Source organism: Poecilia reticulata, chromosome 13, assembly GCF_904066995.2.
Source record: "Poecilia reticulata chromosome 13, P_reticulata-male-v2, whole genome shotgun sequence".
Lineage (NCBI taxonomy): Eukaryota > Metazoa > Chordata > Actinopteri > Cyprinodontiformes > Poeciliidae > Poecilia > Poecilia reticulata.
The window spans coordinates 32364285-32382818 of NC_088842.1; the positions used below are offsets into that span (position 1 = coordinate 32364285).

At 36.2% G+C, this 18534-nt stretch overlaps 1 protein-coding gene across 1 annotated transcript; it reads right to left on the reverse strand.

Moving 5' to 3' along the window:
- Positions 1 to 4291: 4291 nt before the first annotated feature.
- Positions 4292 to 17718, reverse strand: sae1 (SUMO1 activating enzyme subunit 1). The gene is made up of 9 exons (XM_008426645.3): positions 17459 to 17718; positions 16729 to 16840; positions 16208 to 16381; positions 12416 to 12561; positions 11761 to 11860; positions 11115 to 11220; positions 5977 to 6121; positions 5655 to 5724; positions 4292 to 4570 (listed from the first exon to the last, which is right to left on the reverse strand). Exons 1-9 carry the CDS (start codon positions 17548 to 17550, stop codon positions 4478 to 4480), a joined length of 1038 nt encoding a protein of 345 aa, XP_008424867.1. The 5' UTR covers positions 17551 to 17718; the 3' UTR covers positions 4292 to 4477.
- Positions 17719 to 18534: the final 816 nt, after the last annotated feature.

An 18534-nucleotide genomic window follows, 5' to 3' on the forward strand; every position in this document is an offset into this window, starting at 1 on the left:
TGCCGAGAACCAAAACAAGACCTGAAATAAAACTGGCGGAGCGATTAGTCAGTTCGGAGCACCGCTGCTCATTTCCTGGGATTAGGAAAGGAGATTAATTACAAAATGCCTCCTTAAGCTCATCCTGCCTGCTTAATTACATCTTAGCTCTTTTCTGCTAGGAGACAAACTTGTTCAGACAACATTAAACTTCAGGTTGTTTAATTCAGCCCAAGTCTCTCTCAGAATAGCTCTCATTCTCTGTTTTTCAGCTTTTATTTCTTCTGCTGCGAGTTTAATCCAATCAGATGCCCCTGCTGCGTGGTCACTCTCTCCTCCCGCTGCAGCCAATCAGGTCGTTGGCTCTGCCCCAGGGAGGCGTGTGATTGGCTCATTCTGAGGTTTAACTGGGGATACTGGTTCCCAGAGCTGCCTGTTGACTCGGTAACAGGACCAGCCGGTGAATCACAGAGAAGAAATAAAACCCGGAGTACCCTGTTTACAATCACTTTTTTCTAAAAATATTAGATCAAGAATTCGTTCTTTACTGCGTTTTATAGCCTCAACAGAAGAGTGAATAATGTTTGTTTTTAGAGAAATATTAATCTAGTTTTATTAGACAGGAATTGAACTGAGCAGGAGCAGAGGTCAACTCTGTCCTTGTGTTAACACAGATAACTTTAAAAAGCCCCTTTTGTGTGTTTTATCAACCACAGACAAAACCTCCGAGATGGAAAGTAAATAACAAAACTTTCCTAAGAGCAAAGCCCTGAGCCAATCAGATGAGCATGAGTAATGGAAAAAACTATCTTAGCTTTTAACCATAAACCTTTACTCTTCTTCCTCAGGTTTAAAGCACACGCTGCTTTCTACTGTTTTATTCTTTGCTCTTTTTGCAATAAAATCAAAAAGGAACAAGTGGTAAATGTACAGTAAAAAAAACAAAAACAAAAACATTTTGTGTAAAAGTGTAATACTTCTTACCAGTTTAACAGCCATTTTATAAAGATTTACACTGCAAAAACACATTCTATCCAGTGTTTTTGATCTAGTTCCTAATGCAAATCTCTTAGTTCACTTGAAATAAGACAAAACTAACAACTGAAGTTGCTGAAAATAACTTTTCAGTTAGATATAAGAGTTTGTTTTATGTAAATAAAAAGTTCTAGTCATGAGTGAAACAATCTCCAAGTGGAACACAGACATGTTCATTTATAATACGGTGTAATGTAATTTAACGCTTTAATGAGGCCAGTCTCAGCGCTGTGGTAACCATGGAAACCGGACTGAAAGAAGCGACTGCTTAACAGCTGTTCTCGTGCCATGTCAAACTGTAACCGACAGTCATTTCGGCAGGCAGTTGCTATGACAACAAACAAGCCACAAGCTTGGAAACTGGCTCTCGCCTCGTTCCTATATAACTTATAAACGATTTTTGAGTGCTCTACCCACCTCTGTGTAATACTAAAATAAATAAATTATAATTATTAGTACTTATATTAGCTAATGTAGCTTTTACCTACCAGGTATTACAAATCCGTTTCAATCCTGATTGCATGGACTTCAGGCCGTGAAGCTCCTCCATGTTGTTCAGACTCTTCGTGTTCACCAAGTAGTGAACAGTATGTCATAGAAGGAGATCGGCTGCAGTCCACATTGTCCGACATGTTTTCATTATCCGTCTCATACGGGTCGATCCCAACAGCAGCCATTTTGTCGATATATTCAATAAACTTTATTTCTTTTTTGGTGTGGAAGTCATGGTTCATTATGCTTTGTGCTGCACTGACCTACTAAGACGGCGAGGATCACTTCCGGTTCAGACTTGTGGGAACTATGTAATATTTTTGTTGATGAACTGAAGGTTGGAGATCCTAGTGATATGTCCAGATTGTTCTTTAATCAATGGTTTGATAACTGCTGGGGGAAAACACCTGATGAGAGACACAAGTTTACTGTTTGAATCAGATCAGATGCAATGATTAGGCCCGTCACCAGCACAAATTTTACCCTTCAAACTATATTTATAATGAGGCTCAGAGTGGGAAAATAGAGAAAACCAGCAGCTGGGACTTCTGCATCAAAAAGGTCATGAGAACTACTTTATACTGTGTCAGGCGGCTTTTCCATATTAAAGTGCAGCATCACTTAAAAAGTTAAGCAATCAACACAATTCTTAGTGTTTTTAGTCACTGCAACTTCGTATTTTTTTTTAGTAAATAATGACACTTTAATGCAAAGATGGCACTTTTAATTTAACCATTATAGCAACTTAGCATGAAAAGTGTCATTATTTAGAGACACTTCATGACAACCGTCACAAACATTCATAACAGGCGTTTTTAAAAAAAATCTTTTTCAAAATCCTTTTCTTTCTCACTGTTTATTCCTGTTTTTATTTTAAGCACTTAGAAATGCCTTGCCACTGAAATGTGCTATACAAATAAAATTTGATTGATTGATTTATGACAGTGTAATATCAGTCTTCTGCACAACCCTTCAAAAAATGTTACCGACAAAAATAACTCACAAGAAACTTTTCTGCAAGAATCATTGACTCTTTTTTTGAGTCAATGATTTCTTAATATTGGTGAAAAAGTTCGAGTTCCACTGGTAGCATATTCCACTGCGCTGTTACCTAGCAACCCCAGCCAAGCCCAGGCCGTAACCTAACAACCCAGTTCTAGTCCCACTGGCAGATTATTTCACTTATGGGAAAAATGTCTTGTTATAAGTGAAATAATTTGCCAATAGAACTAGCAGTTTTCCACCATTATTAAGGAATTATTTACTTAAAACAAGAACCTCCTGAGAAGTTTGTTATTAGTTTTGTCTTATTTCAAGTACACCAAGGCATTTGTGCTACAAACTAGAATAAAATCACCTGGCATGATTTCATGTTTTTGCAGAGTAGTCTTAAAAGTCGAGAAGGTGTCCGCCTCACTGACTAAAACTGGGAGCTCCCATTCTACTTTTAGAATTTCTACTGGCCAACCCTTTATTAGATTTAGCTATGGTAAATAAGTACTAAGCACTTAAATGCTTAGAGAATATCTGCAGTGTGATATGAATCTAAGTGGTGATCTTCAGGTTGTTTTGGAGTAATTTAGTCATTTGGTAAACGGCATCAGAGCTACGGCAGCACTCAGCTGCCTGGAGTTAATCTGCAACAACATGAGTGTCATTTTTTCCATTCAGACTCACGTTGTCAGGTTAAACTACCCAGGGGTCAAGGTGGGACCGTGGAGTTGAGGCGACAGGAAACGCTTCAGCTCAGACTTCACCCCAACCTGCAGAACCATGACCTGCACTGCAAAAACACTAAATCTTCAAGTCATTTTTCTCTAGTTTCATCTTAGCACACTTAAAATAAGAGGAAACTGACTGACAAGTAATTTTTCTGTAAGAAATATGATCTTGTTTCACGTAAATAATTCCTTAATATTTATGGAAAACTGCTAGTTTGGCTGGCAGATTATTTCACTTATAACAGGATATTTTTCCCATAAGTGAAATAATCTGCCAGTGGAACTAGAACCGAGTTGCTAGGTTACGGGCTTGGCTTGGCTGGGGTTGCTAGGTAACAGCGCAGTGGAATATTCTACCAACTAAACTAGCACTTTTTCATCAGTATTAAGGAATTATTTACCCAACACAAACTCGTATATCTTGCTAAGAAATTACTTGTAAGTTAGTTTTGTCTTTTATCAAGTACACCAAGACATTTGCACAAAAAACTCAAAGAAAAATACATGGCAAGATTTAGTTTTTGCAGTGTAGCCCCAGTACTTTAGTAAAATATCTAGTACAAATATCTTAATGCATTTGAAATAAGGCAAAGCTAACAAGCAATTTTTCAGCAAGTTACATATGAGTTAGTTTTGTCTTATTTCAAGTGGACCAAGATATTTTCACTAGAGTCTAGATTTGTGTTTTTACAGTGTTTACACGTTACTACCAGACTCATTACTGATCAAACCGACATAAAAACAAATGCAGTCAGAGATCGAGTAGCTTACATATCCACCTTAATTGGTAACTTTCTCTGTTCGTTAATTTCTGCAGCACTTCAACAAAGCTGAGGTCTGAACTTTGACTAGGCCATTGCAATAACATGGCTACTGTGTGTCCGCTCAGTCATTCTGGTGTGTTGGTACGAACATGGTCCGTTTGGTTTTCTCTAAAAAACGCTGTTTTGAGTCTTGAGATCAAATTGCAAACCCCCCAAAAAACTAGTTTTGTAGAGGTTCTCACGACTACTAACGATAAAAATTGTATTAAATAAGAAAAAAAAAAACAAAAGACAAACAGATTTGTTTACATCGTTTTATTAGCAAATGTAAAAAACAAACCACTTGTGACAAGAAAAGAAAACTGCTAAACTTATTTTGTGTTAATGGTGTAGCTGACGGTGTCCCAGGTAGGACAAATAGAACCTGGTATGTGGAGCTTGGGTTTGCGTTAAAACCGTTCCGAGGTCAAAGGTCGACCCGCGTCTTCAGTTTGGTCCAAAGTAGTCGACCATGCCGTTGCCTTTACGACCATCGAAGAAGAAGAAGTTACGATGAGGAGCGTCTCTTTGGGAAAGAGCCTACAGAGAAAGATGGCAGCAGAGATTTATCTTTATTATTTCGATTGAACAGATTGACAATAAATCTGGTGATAAAAAAAAAAAAAAAAAAAATCACAAAATGTTTCATGTTTTCCTTTCAAACAGAACGTGAAAATGTGGAAAAAAGCAGCCGAACCAAACAGAACTGATGCAGAACATTTCAATAAAATCCTGATTTTTGGAAGGAAAATGTTCAGAGGCGTTTTCTCGAGGCTTCGGGTCAGAAGTTTTCAACCGGTGAGTGAGAGAGAGCAAGAAGCTGAAACCCAAACATGAACCGATGATTATATCAGCACCAAAACAAAATTATACGTTTCTGATGCAGAAAAAAACATTCCTGGAGTTATTTATATCGTCCATTAGCCCGATGCAGCCCGCCGTGTTTTTGAGTTAAAAATGTTTAAAGTTGACAGAAAATTTGAAAATATTACTTGATATTTATGTGTTATTAGACGATTGGTATCTAAACACCAGCTATAAAGTCTTCAAAAATGCAAAACGTTAACAGAAATTAAAAAAAAAAAAGAGCAATGCATAAGTAAAGTCTGGCGGCCCGCCAGGCTTATAATACACTGGGGGAAACCCTGTAACACAAGTCTCGTAAAATAATTCTTATAAAATTACAATTTCTCATAATAAAGACATTATTCTTGAAATGTTACAAATATTTTCTTAAAGCTATTCTCAAAATATTTTGACTTTCTCATAATTTTCGTACGACTTTATTCTTGAAATATTCCGACTTTTTATCGTAATGTCACAACTTTTTTCTTGAATTATTTCCACTATAAACATACGACTTTATTCTTGCACTCTGACTTTATTCTTGCAATACTTTTAAATTTTTTCTTAGTATGGGCCTAACACTCCATCGTAAAAACAAAAAACTGCAAAGGAAAATTAAATCTGATGAACAAAAACACGAGAAATCAACCAAAACATGGAAGATTGTAGAAAATGTTACTAGCTGTTGCCTGTTTTGGTTTGTGCAGTGCGTTGGCGAGCGTTATTATTACCTGATGAGGTAAATAGTGAGCGCTTCACCTGAAACACGGTTTCTCACCTTGACCACCTCCTGCCCCAGAACTCCTCCCACGACGGCGCAAACCGGAGACATCTCTGAGAAACAGTAGCTGAGGACGAACAGAGCAGCAGTGAGTTCAGGCTGCAGTTCAGGCAGAAAACTGGATTTCCAAATGTCTTGTCTTTTTGATTATTTATGTACAACTTTATTCCTGTAATATTTTTTCATTTTCTCTTAATATGGCTCTAATATCTTGCGGTAAAAAGAAAAAACAAATGAACTTTAATCTGATTCAATCAACCAGAACATGGAAGACTGTAGAAAACTTTCCTAGATGTTGCCCCTGTGAAATGGAAGCCACCTGATGAAGTCGTCGGCGAGCAGGTCGCCGCTCAGCCCCATGGCCTCCAGCACGTCGTCTCTGATCTGCTTCAGCAGCCGGCTGTCCTCTGCACACGCCTTGGGGTCGGGGTCGCGACCTTTGTCTGTGCGAAACTTCAACAGAACTGTGGATGGACAGAATGCATGAAAAGGAAACAAGCAGCGGCTCAGAAACTGGAAACTCAAGTTTCAACCATCTGACTGACTAAAGCAGGGGTGTCCAAAGCGCGGCCCCGGGGCCATCTGTGGCCCTTGCTCTGATTTTGTGCGGCCCCCAACTGCAATTCAAAAATTATACAAACCTGGCCTGTAGATGCAGATGGAGACTTTAAATCAGTAACCAGGGTGAAACTTACTACCAACTTAATTTTCCTACACAAGAAAATGTGAAGTACAACACCAAATAGCAAAATTTTAATTAATGAGTTACAACAAAAATGAAATTTTCCTTTGGGATCAATAAAGTAGTTTTGAATTCAACTGAAAGTTTTTGTTTTCTTATAGCCGAGTTTTAACAAAAGGTTAAACCAAATCAATCCAGAGTCTTCTACCGGAAGCCAACTTTTGCTGCATCCAAATCAGCTTTTAGTCTTTCTTAAACGTGGCTAAATATAGCAAACATTTTGAAACAAAGTGACCCAAATCATGTTCTTATTCCTGAAAATAAATGTATTCAATCAAGCAAAAGAAACTGAAAACTGGACGCCTTTCTTTCAGCAAACCTGTAAGATCTGCTACAGCGTGTTTGGGACATTTTCCTTCTTTTATTTTTAGATTAATAACAGAAGTTTTCTACAAACAGATTTGGAAATTTCCAAATTTCAAATGTCAAAACTTTTCTTTTGAAAATGTCCCAGTTTTGTGTAAAACTTTATTTTGGCTGAAATTTTCTCCTTTTTTTCTACAGTGGCCCTAAAAATCCCTTTCATGTTTTGGATCCAGAATAGACATCGGGCTACTTTATTTATCCGTTTGTTTTTTGTTCTGGTTTGCCACTGCTTTCGAGTCTACGGATTTGACAAAAGGTTTGGACAAAGACAACGTTTTCCAGATAATCTGCTGCTTTGTTGCCATTTGTAATTTCATCATGCCGTTGAATTATCATTGCGTGGAAATTCGCTGCTGCTCCCTTTGAGAGACGATAAGAATCTGAATGCGGTTGCACCATCGACCATTTCATCCGATCTGGCCTACGTTTCCCCCACATCAAATTAAAAGCATGCTCCTGCTGAGACAAACACCCCTGCTGCACAAATTCAGGAAGGAAGTGTTAGTTCATCCTCTGACAGATTAAAAAAAAAAAAAGAGAAAGAAATCTGAATTGTGCTCTTTATGAGCAATATTTCAGACGGCTCTGTGTGCGCAGACATCAGCACCTCGCCCACATGTTTCCGGCTCGTCCATTAAGTTCAACCACATGAGGATGTGGAGTCCTCCCACGGCCATTTCCACCACACACACACACGCGCACACATACACACACACACGCACACACACACACACACACACACACACACACACACACACACACACACACACACACACACACACACACACACACACACACACACACACACACACACACACACGAGTGGCAATGAATCATTTTCACACCTCTGTTCTGCCCTTTTATGAGAAACTCTACAAGAAGAAAGTTAAAAGTCTGGCACAAATGGCATCACATTCAGCTTTGACAGGAAATCAAATACGATTTCATAACAATATAATATCATCAGCATAGGTGGAAATATGATTGTATCTCTCAGCCCACACAGCAGCAGCGACACACACAAATCTGGTTCTACAACAAAAACAATGGACACCATTTCTTCATCCCGCTGGTTTAATTTACAGCTCAGATCAAATGATTTCAAATTCAAATCAAAAATACTTTATTGATCCAAAGGGAAATGAAATGTCGTTCTTACTCATCAATTCAAACTCTTCAAAGAGTTACTGTAGAATTTGAATTTCTACAGTTTAAAAAAAGGAAACTTTTGACACTTGGTCAACTTGGATTAAAGTGGCTGAAAAAAAAAAAAAAAGATTTTATTTCACAACATCTGGAGTTAAATGGAGCCTCGTCACGGGAAAAAGCCAAAACAAAGCAGATCAGATATAACCTAGGACTGGACGATGTGACTGAAGCGTTTCATATCAGTCAATACTGATCATTATTAATACGCTTTGTGTTTTAAATATCTGGCATTGTGTCAAACTTTCCCCGTTTTATCCAGTTTTCACTTCACTCCGTTATTTTTTTCTTTTTAAGCAGTTATGAAGTGTAACTGCTGAGACTCTTCAGGCTGTTGCTAGGTAACCGAAAGTGGGGGTGAGGGGTCAGGGGGAAACTTGAAACTGCTTCTTACTCAACAGGTTGTTGCTAAGCAACCAAAGAACGAGGCAGTTAGTTGATCCCGCCAACCTAGCTTAGCTTAGCTTAGCTATGAGAGTTTAAGCTGCTAAAGCCTTTCCTCTGCCTACATCTCCCAGAATGCTGTGCGATTTTGGATCAAAGTTCACTGAAATGATTGAATATTCTATCAGCTGTAATATCTACTGATATTGATCACGTGTCTATTGCGATTGATAGTGTGATTGATTTATTGTCCAGCTCCATCTGAACCTCCACAAAACTGGCCAAATGTTTGGAAATTAAAGTTTGTTGATTTTTGATCAAACGTATTATTATGTCATTTTCATTATATTAGTCAAAAATGGTCTCAAAACAATGTTATCGTTTATCGCAATAATTTCTGGGAAAATTTATCGTCCAGCAAAAATTTGTTATCGACAGGCCTAAACAGCCGTACCTAAATGAAATCATTTGACAAAAACAATTCTAAACCGTAAAAATATTTATGCAATACAAATCCAAATAATTTGTTATAAAATTGTTATTGGAAAAATAACAATTTTTCCAATAAAATTGTTATTTTATTGGAAAAATGTTGGTATTAGGATTGAATTGAAATCAACTCCTTTTTTAGTTTCTAGTTTAAAAGAAATTTGAATTTTCTCTTCCTGGTCAGCTGATCAGAGACTCTTTAAGCTGCAGGACAGGAAATTAAAATAAACAAAAAACATATTTGAAAAAAAAAAGAAGAAAGAAATCAGACTAATTAAAAAAAAAAGAAGCCCAAAACTCACACACACACACCCAGCCTGCGGTTCACATCAGCCGACTGTTCCTAGTGAGACAGGAAACAGTTACAACAGAGGAAGAGCCACTTCCTCATTGGTCGCCCAAAACAACAACTGCTCGCTCCAATTATAGAAACAGAGAAGGAATAATAACAGCGCTTCCTGTCTCCCCTCCACTAAATAACAACAACAACAACTCATGTTTCCACTGCTGAAAACTCTTCTGAGGTGCAGTGATGTGAAAACGGGGCGAGGCGGCAAATGTAGGTGGATTTCATCAAACTTTAGGAGCTAAAACTGTAAATTTACTCCAAAGTTATCCAGACACAATGATTACCTGAGAGCATAACCCTGGTTTGGATAACTTCATGTTTTACCTTCAATCAGTTTTTACAGTTAATTCTTTCTATAAAACAGAATAAATTCTAAAAAATAATGTAACAGAATTTAGGCCTGTCACGATAAATTTTGCTGGGTGATAAATTGTCCCATAAGTTATCGCGATAAACGATAATATTGTCATTTTGGGACCATTTTAAAGCATCAATAAACTTTAAATTCTAATCAACATTTAACACTGTGACTGGAAGACATTTTAAATATCCAAAACAAATAAACAAAACAACAGAAACGACAAAAAGCATGAATTATGAAGAATTTTTAAGTGCAGAATTGAAACAAGGTCAAAGTGTTGTGATTATGTAAACATCAATTAGGTAATGAATATTCAACAGAAGATAACATTTTCAAAAAACGTATTAAATTAACAACCAACTGACTCTGGTGTTGTCCTCCAGACTTTCCTGTCTCCTTGTTCGGACTAGTAATTATCTGCTGGACGCAAAGAGCTGCTAGCCAATAACGACCATCATTGCTTTTAGCTGTCATATTGCCAACGTAACGCGTTAAATGCTAAAAAAAAAAGCCTAACGTGCCGCTAATTGTCAACACTACAACAACTAAATAAGGTCAGGAAAAAGTTTTAATTAAGAAAGAAAATAGTGAGGAAGAGGGAAGTAGGTCAGTTACATGTAGATGTGCTGTGGAATTCAGCGCGTTTCAGTTCAGTTCAAAAAAATTTAAAATGAGACCCACAAAAATGAAATTTCAGTTAAAAATGTTTTCTCAGATTCAATTATTGTCATTTTGTGAGTTTTTGTTAACTAAAACTAGAGGGTTCACTATTTTAATATTTCTGATTAGGAGAAGAAAAAACACGTTTTCTTTTAGTTGCATTTTGGGGGGAAAAATGGACCCGGAAGCCTGAGATTATTTGTAAAATGATAATTTCTGGTGAATTAATCTGCGAAGAAGCCGTTTAAATCCAGCTCAGCGTGGGAGTCGGGCTGCGCTACGCTCAGTGCACATGACTGGCCATGGACGGCCTGTGATGGAAACTAGCACGCTGTGCGCGGGGACGCCGAGAGCGCCAGGTGACGAGAGGGACAAGAACGAGAAAAACAGGAAGATGAAAGATAGAACTCTGTCAAAAACATCCAGAAACTACAAGCATGTGGTTATTTATCAGAGCAAACAGTCTTTCTTCTGAGAAACGCTGATTCAAATGTGAAGTTTTCCATCAAAGCTGAGGTGATGATCTACAAACTGTCTGGATAAGTCGGAGTGGAACAAAGATTTGGGCATCATGGCTGCTGGAGAGTCACCCACATTTTCAGTTTCAGTTTTCGGTACTTTCTTTAGACCCTCCTGTCGTCGTTGGTGACATTAAAGCTCTTCCTCCTTTACGTATGGATGAATATCAGCTAAGAAAAACCCATTCATTTCATATTTTACCATGGAAATTGCATTCCTCTACGCATCATATTTTCCACAATATGAGGTCAGGAAAAGAGGAGCTTCACAGAAATTAACCCTGTGCATAGCTGCAGTCACTTTAAGCTGCAATAAGGCAAATGACAGGTTTGATTTTAATTTAAAATGTCATAAATATAAGAAATTATATTACATACGTACCATGAAGCAGGAAGTAGTCAACAGGCGTTCGCTTCAGGCTGGCCTTGGCCTTCTCACTGGTCCAGTCAACCTCCAGAGCCGCCTTCAGCAAGCAGAAACTGGCCGTCTGGTTGACGAGAAGTAATAACAATTATTTTAATTGAATTGAAAAAAAGAAAGAAAGATACAAAAAGGCCTGAAAATCCTGATCAGAGCAGTTTTAGCAAGAAGCACTTTGATTACAAGCAGCATCTCTGGCTAAACTGATGCCTGTACATACAAATAAATCAACATTTTACCAAAGAATCCTTTGGCAACTAAAGAGGAAAAGTTTAATCTCTTAGCCATGTAAGATTACAGATTTAAATCTGAAAACAAGTCTGAGATTTTACTCATTGGGACTTTTTTGACAAAACCAGAGAAATTTTATTTTCCCTTTTGAATTACTGCGATAAATTGTTTTTTTTAAACTTGAGTAAAGGAATATATTTACGTTACCTCAAATAAAAACATCTACATATAGCAAACAAACCAGACCATTAATGTCATAAACAGACAAAAACATCGTTTTTGACATAAAAATGTAATTTTTCTAAACGATAAAAACATTAAACATCACCACTGTGAAGAGATAAAATGTGATTTGTAGATAAACCACGTACTGTACCTTTTTCACCATGGTGGTCTCATTCGGGTCGACTTTAGCTTTCTTTGGTTCCGGACCGTCGCTGGAGTCGGACGACGGCTTCACCAGTTTGGGTTTCTCCCTGAAACAAAAACAGGAAATGGAAGACGACAACATTTTAAAAATAAAAGCTTAAAGTTTTTCTCTGTTTGAATAAATAAATAAACAGAGAGAAATAAAAACCAACTCTTTACCTGAACTGCTGGATGATAAAATATACAAATACGTGTAGCTTAGTGAGGAAAAATGATTATTTTATTGTGAAATATAAAAAAAATTTTAAGAAAAATATTTTATTCACCATTATTATTATTATTAATAAATATAATCAGTAATTACAGAACATTAATAATGTTAGTATTATTGTTAAAACAATGAAAATATTAAATCTAGTTAGTATTATTGTTAACAATAGCAGTAAATAAATAAAATTATAGCATTGTTAAAAATAAAAAAGATTGAGTAATATTACTTATATTAATAAAAATATAAACTTAGGAAAAATCTAATTATTTTTAAATTAGTAATCCAGCGAGAATGTTGTCAGAAAATGTTTAATATTTTTCTAGTCGTTCAAGCAGAACCTGTGATTAACGCCACTGAGCAACATCACCCAGGTGAGTGCAGGTGAACTCACTCCACATAGTGGTGCTCCTGTCCCAGGTTACAGAACATGTAACCATAGTAACCGTAGACGTCGCCACAGAACACCTTGATGTTGTGCTGAGAGCAGAGCTGGTCGACGCGCATCATCAGGTCTCTGGAGCAACCTGTGAGACACACCTGGGGAGCAGAGCAGCTGATTGGATCAGGATTAAAGTCCCGAAAAGATTATTTATTGGGTATTTTATCTTAATAGTAGACGTTCAGAATAAAATGTCAATCAGTCCATAAAAAAATGGATAAAACTATGTAAAAAAATTAAAAAATACAAAAATAAATAAAATTATATATATATATATATATATATGAAAAAATAAATCAAGGTAAAATTTAAAATGAATTTCTTTTAAATAAAATATGAAAAGTTTAAAATAAAAAATTGGAGTAGAACATTAAAATTCATAAAATACAATCAAAGAGTTTTGACTATTAAAATGTAATTAAACTAATTTTAACATGTTAAAGTTGAAAGTGAAAACAAAATATAAACAAGTAAAGCAAAAGCAGAAAATAAATACAATTTAAAAGTAAAAGATAATTAAATGCATAAAAATATATTTGAATAAACAGTTGATAATTATAAACAAAATAAATGTAAAAATTTGATTTAATGAAAAACTAAATGAAATAAATTAGAAGCTGAAAATAAAAAATTGAAAAGTACAAAATAAAAATTCTACAATTAACATTATCAACAGTTTATCTGATTGTCTTTTTTATTTAATTAACAAAATTAACATTAAAGTTATTAATTAAAATAAACAAAAATCTATAAAAAGCTACAATTAAAAGCTGAAGATTACAACTGACAAAAATAAAATATAAAGGAATACATGAAAACAATGTATGTATAAATAAATAACTTAAAACAACTTAAATTCCTAAAGTGTAAAAAGTGCAACATTCCTCTGGTCTCGATTTATTCTGGAAACTTCAGGGTTTGAAAACTGGATATAATCCATTTACAGACAAAAAGCAATAACAACTGGTGGTTAAAAGAGGCAGAGCTGGAACAACTCCTGCAGCAGATTATGATAAATCCGCTGCGGACTGTGAACAGCTGATAAGAACCATGCTGGTCCTGCAGAACCCAACGGGTCCAGATAGTCTCTGGTTCAGGAGGTCGGAGGCTTTTCTACTTCAGTCACGGCAAAAATGGTCTAAATTTATTTACATTTAACATTAAGTTTATAAAAAAAAAACAGAATAACAGCCACATAGTTATTGTTTATACAACACAAATGGGCCAGAATTGAAGAAATCTTTGTTCCGACTGTACATGTGCAAAACTTTGTGGTCAAAATGCAACTTTTTACCGTTTTGTGCTCAGATTTGATCCCGGTCCTCATTCATTATGATGTTAAGTTACTGTTTTTATAGTAACTTGATATCTAAAGTTACATATGTCACACGGTTTGCACATGCCAAGTCGGGGGTGTCCAAAGTGTGGTCCGAGGGCCATTTGTGGCCATTGGAACAAGTTTGTGTGGCCCCTGAATGCAGTTGAAAAACGGTGCTGGAGCTGATGCAGATAAGATGGAATCTTTTTAAAATTATTTTAGGGTGAGATTTCTATATTTATATCTTAAATGGAAAATGTACAACACAAAGAAATATTTTTTTTCCATTAGCAGATCATAGCATAACGTCATGACACAATTCTTCACTCTAAAGCACCCTGGGCTACACACAACAAATGATTTAAAGAAAATTATTGTTTTTACTGCTAGAAATAAACCAAAAACAATTTATAAACCAAGAAAATAATGGACTCATATTTAAATAAATGTAAACATTAACACAACTTTCTGTTGGTTTCTGTCAGCTTGTTTAATTTGTTGTGATGCAGGTAAAGGATAAAAAATTTACAGTGATATGATTTTTGCGTTTTTTTTAATGGAGAGAAAAAGCTAATTTTGGCATGTAAGGACTTCCATCCAGGGGATTTTGGCCCTCAGTGCAAAAAAGTTTGGACACCGCTGTGCTACGTGAAGGTCAGGAGGAGGAGACGAGCTTTGGGGAAAAACTGAGGGAGGATGGAAAGAACCTTTCTGAAGCTTCATCTGGTTAGTAAAAATAGAACTTAAATAAAAATCAGAGTGGGAGTTCTGTTGATCCCAAAGCAAAGATGGGTGCTGCTGTGGATGATAAAACTGAAACAAACTGTGACGATGTTCTCTTCAAACCCTAAACAATAAGTTTACATTCCTGTCTGAATGTTTACCTGTTTGTGAATATCTGTCAACATCCTTCATGGATGAAGAGCAGCGAGAGAAAGAGGAAGTTCTAACATCTCTTCTGGTGCTAGAATGTCAAATCCAATCAAAAAACACTTTATTGATCCCAAAGGGAAATGAAATGTTGCTGTAACGCATTAATTCAGAATCTAAACTCTTTGTTCAGAGACAACCTGCCAGGAAAAGAGCAGAGAGAAAGAGGCCACAGAAACCTGAAGAAAAGCCCCACAGCGTCGTTTTGAGGCCACCGATCGGATTCCTCTCTGCCAGCCGCCTGGAGGCCGAGTGTGTGACCGACTATACAAACTGCTGTGTGTGTCATGTTAGAATGTCATACGGCAACAGTCTTATGTCAGAGGCCTCTTCAGATTTGTTGCAACACTGACTGCTACAGGAAATTATTGCATAACAATATTAGTTGTAATATTTGTGTATTTTGTGGTTGTATCTCTTTTCCATCTATGCTTAGTCCTGTCACAGTAATCAGTTTTGCTGGAGGATAAATTGTCCCAGAAGTTCTTGCGATGAATAATAAAACTGTTTTTAGATCATTTTCAACTAATATAATGGTAATAATGGCTTAATAATCCATGAAACACTCCCAAAGTTGAATAAACTCTAAATTCTAATGAACACTGGAACTGGAAAACATTTTAAATATCCAAAATAAATAAATAAAACAACAGAAAAAACTAATAAAATTATTCATTAAGTTTCTGTAAACAAAATTGTCCTTCAAAAAAAAGAAAAAAGAAAACAACCAGAGCAGGTTGAAGATTTTTATCATCCAGAGAGAAAAGAGAAAAACAATAAATCACAGAAATGGAAAATTATTGAGCTCATTTTAGTTTATCATGCAGTTAAATGATTTATGCTCAGCTCAACTGACTAAATATCACATTAGCATGAGAAATGCAGGTTCCTATATTGGTGAACAATTACTGCACTTTAAACAATTCTGTGTAATATGAAAACTGCACAAAGGCAATGATGACATATATACACTAGATATTGTGCAGCTTCAGTTACGTCATCATTTAATTTCCCTTTTGGGATAAATAAAGTATTTCTGAATCGTTTCAAATAAGGCAACATGTTTTATGCAGCCAAGTAGAATAAAAATAAACACCAGTGATTGATAATTGTGTTGCAACGAAGAAGAGAAAAACACAAGGAATAATTTGATAGTTCTCTGCCTCATGAAGGTTGGATATGAAAACAATTAAATACAAATTAAATAAAATTGCTGCTTGACATGTTTTCTTTATTTACCATTTATTCATGACTTTCTTGCCTGTATTTCAAATTTAAAATAGAAGAAGAGCTGCACCAACATCTGGTGAAAATTATTACAGGTTCAGGTTTTAATGCACAACATGGACTAACAGCAACATCTAGTGGTCAACCTGAGTCCTGCAGCACAAGATCAATCCTCTGGTTGAATTCAGTGCTGTCAGTTGTTTAGAAATAACTTTCCAGCTTCCCGCCTCATGTCTGACCGACTCCATCCACCGTCTGTTCTCACTCACCGCGTCAAACTGTAGGAAGAAGTCGTCTGGCTTGTCTTCGACTCTGTCCGGGTCGGCGTGGACCTCTACCATCGGGTTGAGGTTCTGGGCTCGCTCCAGGGACGCCTGAGCCCGATTCTTACCCTGAGCCGACACCGGAACCAGAAACTGGGCTCGACACGACTCCTCCGAGACCTGGGGAGATTCACACACAGGCAGCACTTACAGTGGCTTGTTCTGCCAACTTTACAGCTTAATTCACACTACAGATCAATTACTTTCCTGAATGACAAATCCAAGAGAGGCACTCTGTTCATTCAAACATGCATGAAAAATATATTATCTAGTCACCTTTGCTAAGAATTATTTTTTCAACTGCTGCCATCTGGTGGAGAAAAGTAGTACTGCAAATCTTAAAGGTATGAACCATAACAAATGCATTGTACAAAACATTAATAATTGTTAAGAAAAACTTCCAGATTTGCAACATTTTTTTATAATGACTCACTGAGAGACTGGCTTCAGGGTTAGGATGTTCGTACCTGTTCGTGATCCAGCAAAGTGAGTCCTTTAACTCCAGCGAGGATCAGGTTTTTAGCCAGTTCAGCTCCAAGACCTCCCACCCCTGCCAGCAGCACCCGGGACCCTCGCAGCCTGTTTCATTAACAAAAAAATAAATAAAAACACAAAGAATGTCAGGTTACTGGAAAATATGTGTAATCACTGAATAGAGTGGACAGTTTTAATGTAACAACATTGTATTATTCACCATAACAAACCTAACAATCTCAATCAAATAATTTAAAAAATATAGTAATAAGAAAAAGTTTAACTAAATTTTAAATAAACTACAACAAAAAATAATTTAGAAAATTAAACAAAATAAATGTGTTTATTAAAAGAAGTGTAAGTCCATTTTGGATCAAGACTCCACTGTTTTAGGGATTATAACATCGTTCATAGGAGTATACAAAACGGGAGCATACAAAAAATAAAAAAACATTATTTAATGTAAAAAATTTAATAACTTATCAGATTTAAATTAAAAACGTGCAATTTTTTTTTTTTTTACATATTTTCAATTTCTTTAAAAATAAAATCCAGAACTAGAACAGACTCCTAAGTGATTTATTAAACTTACATTAGTAAATAATATACCTCTTCTGATAAATTCCTACACAAAGAGGCTAGGATTAGAAGCAATAGAAGAAAAGAACAAGAGAAGCCTTCCGCTGCTCTGATTAGCCTACAGGGCTAACTGTGCTAGCTCACCTCTTCTGGGCATCCAGCCCCCACAACCGAATCTGGCGGTCATACTGTGCCGCTTCCTCCTCGCTGATTACCGGGTCCTCTTTCTCGATCATATCAACCGTTCTGGGTCACTGAAAAAGCTTCAATTAAGTTACAAAATCAACTTTTCTGCAGCAACACAGGTGAACGGTTCAAAAGGCTCCGAGTGTCCCGCTGAATGGACGCTCAATTGTGACGTCAGCAGATAGAAACAATAATCTTCTTCTTCTTTTTTTCATAACTGGGAAACTACCTCGGGGCTCGTTGCTGCCACCCTCTGGCTTGAAACAATAACTTCGTTACGTGGCAACGCTATCGTCTTTTTTCTTCGTTTTCTTTCCGTTTACTTCCTTTCTGGAGACGTTTTTAGCTCCTTGATTTCACAAAGGGCGCATTTAAATTATTTATTTTTATATTGTATTCTGCTCTAAGTGTTATTTTTGTGATTTGAACCTGTATTTGTTCTAATTTGGCAAGCTGCTTTAATTTGTTCTCGATATTGTTAAAGAAAAGGAATACATCGTCAATTACATAATTTGCCCCGGTATGCACATTCGGTTAAATTGTTATTTAATACGTATGTCTTTGTTTCTTCTTCGGAATCGAAAGGGATATTTTCCCTCGGTGTTGTCTTTCAGGAAAAGTCGAAAGACCGTATGCAGACTCGAATGACACTCGTGTCTTTCTTGCTTTCCTAATGACCCATAAATATAGTTGCAAACAATAGCATAATGTGAAATAATCGTCGTTTTTTTCTGCTGTCATTTTATGATTGGGCATCTTTTTCCATAGACTCTAATGGGCAAGGATCATATGGTTGTGTGTATTTATACAGAAATAAATTTAACATAATTTCAGATTTTTATTTGTTATGAATAGCTTTATTTTAGTGTGGAAGCTGTTGAATAAATGCATCAACTGGATTTTTTTGTGACTATGTCAATCAACCAGTTAATCTGTCAATAAAGAAAGGAAGAACAACAGTCATGACAAAGAAATTTGTTTAAATAGCAATGCAAATTTTAGAAGAACTTTAACAATATAATAATCCCCCCAAA

What these genes read in the sequence shown, in the direction of transcription:
- sae1 (XM_008426645.3), bottom strand. Translation starts at nt 17,550, where the DNA reads ATGATCGAGAAAGAGGACCCGGTAATCAGCGAGGAGGAAGCGGCACAG. An exon ending in GGGCTGGATGCCCAGAAGAG is followed by an intron (nt 16,841 to 17,458) that starts GTGAGCTAGCAC and finishes TTAATGAAACAG; the next exon opens with GCTGCGAGGGTCCCGGGTGC. An exon ending in AGACCACCATGGTGAAAAAG is followed by an intron (nt 11,221 to 11,760) that starts GTACAGTACGTG and finishes CTCGTCAACCAG; the next exon opens with ACGGCCAGTTTCTGCTTGCT.